The sequence below is a fragment of the Nicotiana attenuata genome, unplaced genomic scaffold, assembly GCF_001879085.1.
Source record: "Nicotiana attenuata strain UT unplaced genomic scaffold, NIATTr2, whole genome shotgun sequence".
Classification (NCBI taxonomy): Eukaryota; Viridiplantae; Streptophyta; class Magnoliopsida; order Solanales; family Solanaceae; genus Nicotiana; species Nicotiana attenuata.
Genome location: NW_017670536.1, coordinates 268224 through 277526, shown reverse-complemented (window position 1 = coordinate 277526; position 9303 = coordinate 268224). Strand labels below are relative to the sequence as shown.

Genomic DNA, 9303 nt, shown 5'->3' with positions numbered 1-9303 from the left:
AGAATGCTTCTAGTAAATTATCGTAATTGATCGAGAGATAATTGCAGTAACCTAGAACTCATATTTCTTATAGAGTATTACGGCGAGATTATAGCTAACGTGTCAGGAATTAATCCGACAATTGGGGAAATCAATAACCCTAGACCATTTTACCATTGAATTCAACTCTATTCTTGATTATTGCTAGTTTTACTATTGTTTTTCATTAGTTAAATAAATTTTACTATTATCCATTAAAAATCTTGCATCCGGGGATTGTTTGAGCTATTCATTAGCAGTGTTAAAAGTTGTAGCAAATAGGTTAGTTCCCTGTGGGATTCGACTCCGGACTGAACCGGATTATATATTTGCAGCGAACGCTTAGTCCTTTCATAAGGCGTAGTTGGGCGTGACCACTTACCTTCGCTAGCTAAGCATGCGCTCTAACCAACTGAGCTGTGAGAGCTTGTTGGTCTCTTATTTCAGTTCAAAACAATTAATCTCTCTTGTTGCTATAAAATTCAAATATAGCTACGAATGGTAAATTTGCTGAAAGTATAGCTACGAATGATAAATACAGTGTAATGTTTGATGTGTCATTTTCCTAAGAAAGAAGCATATCAATAATTTATTTGCTTTTATGTCCAATGACAAGACCGAAGTTATGGTCTTGATTAAAAAAAAATGATCTTGGTTCTTGCATAAAGATTCATTTCATTGTCTAAATGAGAGTTTGTTTTTGGCGTGGAGTTGTCGCTCAATTCAACAATAATTTAACTGTTGATATGTTGCTTTGACAAATATAATGTACTTAAACTACTGAGGCATAAATTTTTCTTTCCAATTCAATTACAAACAACTGGATCCTTGACTAATCATTAATTCTGGAAAAGATTTTAGAGAACAAACTTACTGTTAAAATATATGTACTTACGAAAAGATTAGTTTAAAAAAAATTAATTAAAAAGATTTTTTTTTTAAAAAAAATAAATTAATTGATTGACAAATATGTTGTACTTAAAGCTGTTTTTCAACCAAATACCTAGATTGGAATTTATTTTTATATTCTTTTCTTGTATATTTTTCGTATTGCTACCTAGTGTTTTCACTTTAAATTGGGCTATTACTATCGCATTTTATATTACACCATTAAATTATGCAACTTTTAGCTTATTTATGTGTTTAGTAAACATCAAATCTACTTATAAGTCAAAACCAAGTAAAGTCACAAGTCAATCAACCCCATTTCTGACTGAGAGAAAAAGAAAATTCAAATTTTTCGCAACAAAAAAACACGAATTTTTCTTTTGTTTTTTGTTTTTTGTATTTTATACTGCTATGGGCAACTACTCCATGCCATTTTATATTACACCATATGAATAGGCATTTTTTGTCTTCTATGGGCGTATTAAACACAAATTTCTTCTATAGGTGTATTAAGCACAAAAAATGCTTATGGTTTAAAATCAGTTGGTCGCCCTCACATATGGTTTTTCAGCTTATATACACTTCTATTTGTGTCTGAATCAATTTGGAATTAAAAATCTTGAGATTAATCAACTCTTTCTTAGTGATTTAATTGAAGAAAGTGTTGATGAATCATATTAATTAATTATTTATAAGATCAGCTTCTACATTTCAAGTTTATTAGCTACTGTCAATAAGTTAAGTCAAACAGATGGTAAATGTGCAAGATAAGTTAGAGCAAAGAGTATTAAAAAGAGAAAACAAAGATACATTCACAACTGGATCATATTCATTCCTATAAATCAATAATCTCCAGAATTAGCATTGATAAGTTGTATTTGAGAAAATCGGGTGCTTGATAAAAGAATTCAATAAACCATCTTAAATGTATAACAGTATAAGAATGAAAAATTACAAAAATTATACTCTGGTGCGTAATATACAGACAATAAAAATTAGCAAAGACCGTGCTCATCCGAGCCGTGAAAACAGCCTCTTGCAGAAATGCAGGGTAAGGCTGCGTACGATACACCCTTGTGGTCCGGCCCTTCCCCGACCCTGCGCATAGCGGGAGCTTAGTGCACCGGGCTACCTTTTTTTTTTTTTTAAAGACCGTGCTCATCCGACTCTATCAAAAAGACCAGCATAATACCTGATTCATCTCGTCAACCAGTAAATCAAAATGAGAAACAAGCATACAGAGGCAACTAATGAAAGAATGATTGTGTCCATTGATTTTTTCTTCTTTATTGCTGAAAGAATATGATTGACCTGCAAAATTGTGTGTCAACAAATTAGATTAAAGCAAAGAATACATGAGAACAATCTCAGCTGCAACAAATCCCAAATATATTAACAATACCGCTCAATGGGTGGTTTACACGATCACTACTGTAGCAAGAATTACTTTTATCATAGTTTTACGTACGAGGCATAAGATATTTAAGATCTCAACAGAATTTTCTATCAAAAGAATGAGAACTTTAATTTCCCTAAATGCTGGTCAATCTTGATGTTAATGAAATGCATAAATGTTGAATCTTGAAAAGAGTTTCCTTACAGTTGGAAGGCGACTGGTGACATTGCTGAGTTTTGAATTGATGCCACCAAATGTTGATCGTTGAAACACAAGTGCCTTCATGGTTTCTTGAGCATGAGAAATTACACCATCCATCTAAACCAGAATAAGTCAACATTTAATGACAAAAATATGCATAGATACAAGGTAATGACATAATGAAAAACCCCAGAAAGCAAGTACTCAGAACTACAGGTCCAAACTTGGAAGTTGTATGACCATAGGAAGAGGTTTACGCTTCTTTTTATTCTTTATTTCAACTTTTCCTTCAAAAATTCATCTAACCAATTTGTGGCAAGTTTTTGTATCTGTTAAGATAGACTTTAAACTTAAACCTCAAAATGCTAGCTCATGTGGTAAGCATTCTTCAAGACAATATAAATAGATTACAACTCATATCCTCAACCAATGAGTGAATCTAACATTCCCCCGCATACTCCTGGTTGGATAGCTAGAGTGTGGATAACATTATTTGGGAGCCTAACATCTGGTAACCCAACATCAGGGATAAATCTGACTTTGATACCATGTTAAGAAAGATAGACCTTGAGCCTAACTTAACCTCAAAAGTTTAGCTCATTTTGCAGTGAGGATTAGAGATTGTCCAAGACCAAAGACCATTTTTTGATAACCGTGTCCAAGACCAAGACCACATAAAGAGACTATAGTCTATACCCTTAACCAATATGGAACACTAACAGTAATAAAGGACACAATAGCATATTGCTTACTGCAAGGTCCATTTTACCCTCCCTATCCAGATCAAGAACGTTAAATCAAGGATAAATTATACTAGACACCCTTGTAATATGACTCAGTTGCAGATACACCCGTTGCATTTCAAAATCATACACTTAGACCCCATTTGTTTTTTTTAAAGATTAAGACGTCTGAATCTGAATGCATATCTGGATATCAAGATGTGTACAGATTAAAATGGCTGAATCTGCATACACGTCTGAATATTTAAGATGTGTATTAATATCTAGAAACTAAATGATTAAGACTGATTGTTTTTTCAGCATCTGAATGTATAAAATTTATCCTTATTAAATAATTAATAAAAAATTTAAATAAAAAATTAATTAATTTAATATTCTATTAATAAATATTTTTTTTACAAATAATATGGTAGTTAGTGGTGATGGTTGACGGTTGCGCTTATGGATGCGTACTGGAGGTGGTGGTTGGTGGTGGTTTTGATTGATGGTGGTGGTTCTAGGTAGTAGCTAGTGGTGATTGTTAGTGGTAGTTATAGTTGAGGAAGGTGGTAGTAGTTTATAACGGTGGATAACGGCGTCTGTGATTGATGATGGTGGTGCGATGGTTGACGGTGATAGTTGAGGTGGGTGGGTGGGTGGTTGTTGTTGAGGATGATGGTGGTGACGTTAGTTGATAATGATAGGGGGTGGGTGGTGGTAGTCGATAACGGTGGGGTTGGGGGTGACGGTAGTCGATAGTGGTAGCAGTAACGGCTATGGTTGATGATAGTTGTAGTCAGGGCTGGTGTTTGAGTTTGGTGGTGGTCGGTGGTGGTGGTTGAGTATGGTGGTGGTTGGATGGGGCATCGTCGTAGATGATAATGGTGGGCGGTGGTGGCGATTAGTAGTGAATATGGATGATAGCATCTTAATTGAAATTAAGTCTTTGTTATAGATCTTAATCAATAAGACTTATTCAGACCTATTAAGTGATTGCGAAATAAATAAAAAAAACACTTAATGATTAAGATTTGAATAATTAAGATTCAGACTTAAAATACAAGCGCGCTTAATATTTGAGATCTGAATTATTACGATTCAGATCCATTATGACAAATGATGCCTTAACCCCTTTATGCAATGGAAATTCTACCCAAATATTAGTTCGAATAACATTCTCAATTTACAAGGAGGTTAAGTGTTTACCTATGAAAACAGGAGGTATATTCGGAAATAAGTATAATAAAATAGAATAACTAAAAGACAGATTAAACTACAAACAGAAAGTTCCTACTTGTTTAATCTTATGATATTTGAGAAAGAGAACAAACATTTTCGTTGAAAATTTTTTATTCACACCTTTGATTAAACATTTTTTTGAAACATGAATCTTCTAAAACTCTCAAGTAGAAAATGACCAAATTACTTGATATATATAAATCACAAGTAATAACTTTGTCGCACTTGAGCATGTAAGCTATGGTTTTTAATAAATTATTATAGTTTAATATATATGAAATTCCCAATTTTAGTTTAGTTTATATTTTATTGTTCCGGTCAAATTTTCTCAACTTACTTAGTTAGATGAATGTCCCTTTGTATAAAGGGTTTATATGTTTGATTTTAAAAATGGGGATACCATTGTTATATTTGTGTAGAATTTCGATTATATAAAGGGTGTAAATGTTTGATTTTAAAATACAGGGGGTGTGTCTGCAATTGAGTCATATAACAGAGGTTTTTAAATAATTTACTCTTAAATCAGTTACGTGACTAAATCTCCACAAGTTCTTCTTTCCATAGAATATATATTCATATCCAGGACTGTTACCATAAAATCATATTTGAAGAAACCAGAAGATCCACATTGCGAGAGAAGCAACATGCAAAAGTACTTTCAAGGCAGTTTAAGCGTTTGGAACTTAACTGTGGAAAGACATATTCAACTTCATAACTAGTGGTGGAACTTTCTAGTTTCCTCACAAGTCTGAAAGAGCCAATGAATTCAGCTCATATTGAAAAACTATGTTCGTTCACATGTGTTCAACATCATGAGAATATCTAAGAAATTTCATTCCTCATAGGATAACAAGAAAAGCAATTTACTACAAAGATATACCTGTCCAGTACTCCGATGAAGGGAAGCACGCTCATTAAGGAGTGCTTGATCATATGACCCACTGCCATCTTCCAGATCTAATCTAGTCCGATCGAATTCCCTAAAATCTTCAAGCAGTGAAGCATGCTCTTTCTTAGCTCTGTAACTTGAACGAAGCTGATTAAACTCCTATAATCCAACAGGAATTGTAGCTCTCTTTAGTAGTATAAACGACCTTCTTAAGTAAGAATTATAGCAAGTTACACTACTAGATATCTGTTACCAAACAAAATGACTGTAATCACATATTTCATTGTTTAAGAATCCCATGTGAAAGGAAAACAATAATGTGTTGATCCGTTGACATAGAATTACAAGTCACAATATACGAGATTAGATAAGACATTTCATTGATTCTCAGTGCAAGGTTGCGATCTCACATGACAAAATTCAATTATAAAGTTGATGAAGCGCCATTTTATATTGAATCACAAGAATCTTAGGTTTTCGCTTGTTTAGTGAACCCTTAATTAACAGAATAACAAGCTTTTTCCATCAGTTGATAAAAGTTACTTATAGTCTTTTATAAGGACGGTGAAGTTGTACAAACTACAAAGTTAGTTTAAAGTTAGTAATAGATCGAAAGTTATGCAATCTTGGTTATAGAATTATGATAATGTTGATTTGTATCCTGATATTTATGAAGTATGGCAGAACACTGTGCAAATGTCCTTGTACTGCTATGAAGGGAAGTGATGCTTTGACTTAAGTCAAAAGACCAGCTGGCATAGTAATGTCTCAGTAGGTAAAGTTGATTTGTAATCCTGACACAGACTGGGACCATAGTAGAACCATTTTCGAATGTTCCAGTTATTCACCTTCACATCATAAGCACAAGAGGCGGCTGCAAATAGCAAGTGGGAAGCTGCTAAGCTGGATGGTAAATCAGAACTTATACAAAGGGGAAGTGGTCTTCAATGGACTCAGTTAATTGCTATGGTGATTTGGTCTTCAACAGACTCACTTTATAAGCATAATAAAAATGAAAAAGAGGCCTACTACGAATGACCTCACTTCTTGATGTTATATTTATTTTGATGAAGTAAGGGGAATTCACTAATAGGCATCAAGAAGATGCAAAGAGTAAAAAAAGGTAGATGATTAGCTCCAGTACATGTGAGTCTCTGCTACTTCTCTATGTTATATTCATCTTAGAACTCCACAAATGAGTAATACTACTTTGCTTGGCATGATTCTGTTAGAAGAAAATTTCCATGCTTTGTCATTGTAGTACTATGACGATAACAGATTGAAATGAAAACATTGAAAAAGAATTTCAAGTACCTGAAAAAGATCCTGAAGAATTTCTTGATGGCGAGTCAACGTATGAGAAAAGATCTCAGATCCTCCTGAGGAAACCCAAGCTTGCATTTGTGAATTTACTTGTTGAAGCTGCTTGAGTAGTTGATTTATACTGGATTCAAGATCATTATCATTTGCACTGTCAATTTTTGTGGAAACAACTTTACGATACAAATGCATTTGCTCATCCAGTTGTGCTTCAAGCATCCGTGCCTGGTAGTAAGAACCATCAATAAGGAAGAAAAGACAACGGAAAGAAATGTAACAAAAAATGCAATTCCAAGAAATATTTTCATAGATTGAATAAAATTATTTTCAGAGAACCTTAGCTCGATCAAGCTAAAGCAAAGAAGCCCAACCAAAAAGACCCCCTTCACACACAACCCACTTGACATTATTCTCACCGGCTTCCAAATAATCTAAGGAAGCTCTTTTCCATCACAAGTTTAAGAAAAAGCAACATTCTTTAAGAGTTAAGCGCAAGCAAGAAAAATGCTTTCCCAACCTCATTCATTTACTGCTATCATCACCGAAGAGACTGTAACCATTACAAGCTAGATTTGAATACCCAGAGAGTGCTATAGTAACATCAACACAAAGAAAATTAGCACAACCACCCCCCCAAAGCCAAAAGAAAACATCAGCTGTTGTCCGCAGGAAGTTAAAAAATAACTATGCTCATGTTTCTTCAAGTGATTTTGGCTCTTAGTCGCTTTTATATAGTGAACAAAAAGCCGCCCTCCAAGACACTATCCTTGGGCCTTTTTCCTAGCCTCTTAACCTCCAAAAGCAAGCTCGACCTTTCATACGTAAGCCTTTACTTTTGGTGAAAGTTGTAATTTATTGATCAAAAAGAAAAATCCCACATACATGATATATAAGATAAAGTAGGGGATCTAACAAATATAGCTGAGGGGCTCCAAGTATCTAACAAAGCAAATATGTTCCAGTGAAACAACTCTTTCGATCAAGTCTAATTTGTACCAAAAAACCTTCCACTACCTTCTCCTACTTCTCTCCTTCTATATGGTCCACATAAGCATTAATTTCCAAGCTCTACTTCTCTGTCAGTACCTTCTGAACTTCCATTCTAATACCATTCCTTTGACCTTCTATATGGTCCACATAAGTGTAAGAGGAGTTACTTCCAAGCTCTAATTCTCTGCCTCTTCCTTCTGATCTTCTCTAATAGGATTCCTTTTTACGGAGCTTGCATTACCCGTTCAATACCAAACATGTTCCACATAATATCCATAACCAATATGCAACCCTTAAGCCTTATCCGGTCAAGAACTCAAGTCAAGGCTCCAAGGATATATAAACTAAGATTGTTAGACCTCATCTGGTCAAGAACTTAAGATATAAAGCCTCGAAGAGATATTGGACCAGTTATACTTGAGCTCGCAGAAATGAACAAATATAAAGAAAACAACGTAACAAGAGCTAGACAACAGTCAAACAGTATATCATTTTCCTTCAGCTGATTAAATATAAGGGATTAGATACGCTTTGTAAAAGCTTGTATCTTATTGGAGACTATATTTTTCACTTGCCTAGGGATATCTCGTGCACTACTTTTAAGTTGCAGATTTGAGGAAAAAGGGAATTGCAATAAGTTTATGAATTTACTGCTCCTTTGCTTGCATAGATAACTCTTTTATGGCAAAAACTTATGCAAATGGCAGAAACCTAAACATCCTTATGTAAATTACGGACTAATGAAATACTATCGTATAAGCATGATACCAATAACAAAAGAAAAGCTTATTCATTTCAGCTTCAGAATTCACTAATAAATTTCAAAAATTAAGAAATCAAATAAAATGAATCCAATTTCATCAACCCAATTCATGTATATACATCGACAAATATAGGCATAATTCATAATGATGGAAAAAAATACCTGCTTTCGCAAGGAGTCCCAAGAGGTAGGAGGATCCATGAGAATGCGAGCAACAAAAATAGGATGAAGAATTGCGGGAAATAAAAATTCTATGATATATACACTTTTGGGATTGCCCAATTTTAGATGTGAGAGAAGAAGAAGAAAGAGAGGAAACTGAATTCCGTAGAGAGAGAGAGAGAGAGAGAGAGAGAGAGAGTCTGAACCGAGAAAAAGTTACTTTCGCAGTCTCACAATTTTGTCAACGCTACAGGTTGCTCACTCTTTACCCCTTACATTTGACATTTGCACTTTATTTTATACATATTATATTTAATCAATAAGTAGTTTATGGATGAAAATCGTGGTAGGTTAAAATAACTGAAGAACCTAATTAAAATAGGTGGAAACCCCATTGTAAAGTTATTGATAGCAAAAAAAAAAGAAGTTATTGATAGCAGAGCTTAATTTAAAATTCTAAAGGGTAGATTAGTTGCTTAGTGGTGGGAGAAATTTTATATCAAAATGGTAGAATCCGTTATCCTATGTAGAAGGTAGGATAACTAATCCCATGAGATATTTTTATCGAACCGATTAAGAGATTTTTTTAATAAAATCGTACGTTTTTAGTCAGACATATAACATGTATTACAAAGTGTTAGACCTCCGCGACTTTGAGCTTGACTTGACAACGAGAGTGTTGTCATGAGGCAGCAAGATTGTTGCAAGGCAAGTG

At 34.1% G+C, this 9303-nt stretch overlaps 1 protein-coding gene across 2 annotated transcripts; it reads right to left on the bottom strand.

Annotated features, from left to right (window-relative positions):
• Window positions 1–1757: 1757 nt before the first annotated feature.
• LOC109240676 (Golgi SNAP receptor complex member 1-1-like) lies at window positions 1758–8841 on the bottom strand. 2 transcript variants are annotated; one of them, XM_019407341.1, is made up of 6 exons: window positions 8589–8841; window positions 6668–6898; window positions 5345–5512; window positions 2507–2620; window positions 2099–2217; window positions 1758–2004 (listed from the first exon to the last, which is right to left on the bottom strand). In XM_019407341.1, the coding sequence occupies exons 1-5, from the start codon at window positions 8625–8627 to the stop codon at window positions 2104–2106; spliced, it is 666 nt and encodes a 221-aa protein (XP_019262886.1). In that variant the 5' UTR covers window positions 8628–8841; the 3' UTR covers window positions 1758–2004; window positions 2099–2103. The 2 variants fall into 2 exon arrangements, with proteins under 2 accessions (XP_019262886.1, XP_019262885.1); XM_019407340.1 differs by having other exon boundaries at window positions 1758–2217.
• Between the last annotated feature and the right edge of the window lie 462 nt (window positions 8842–9303).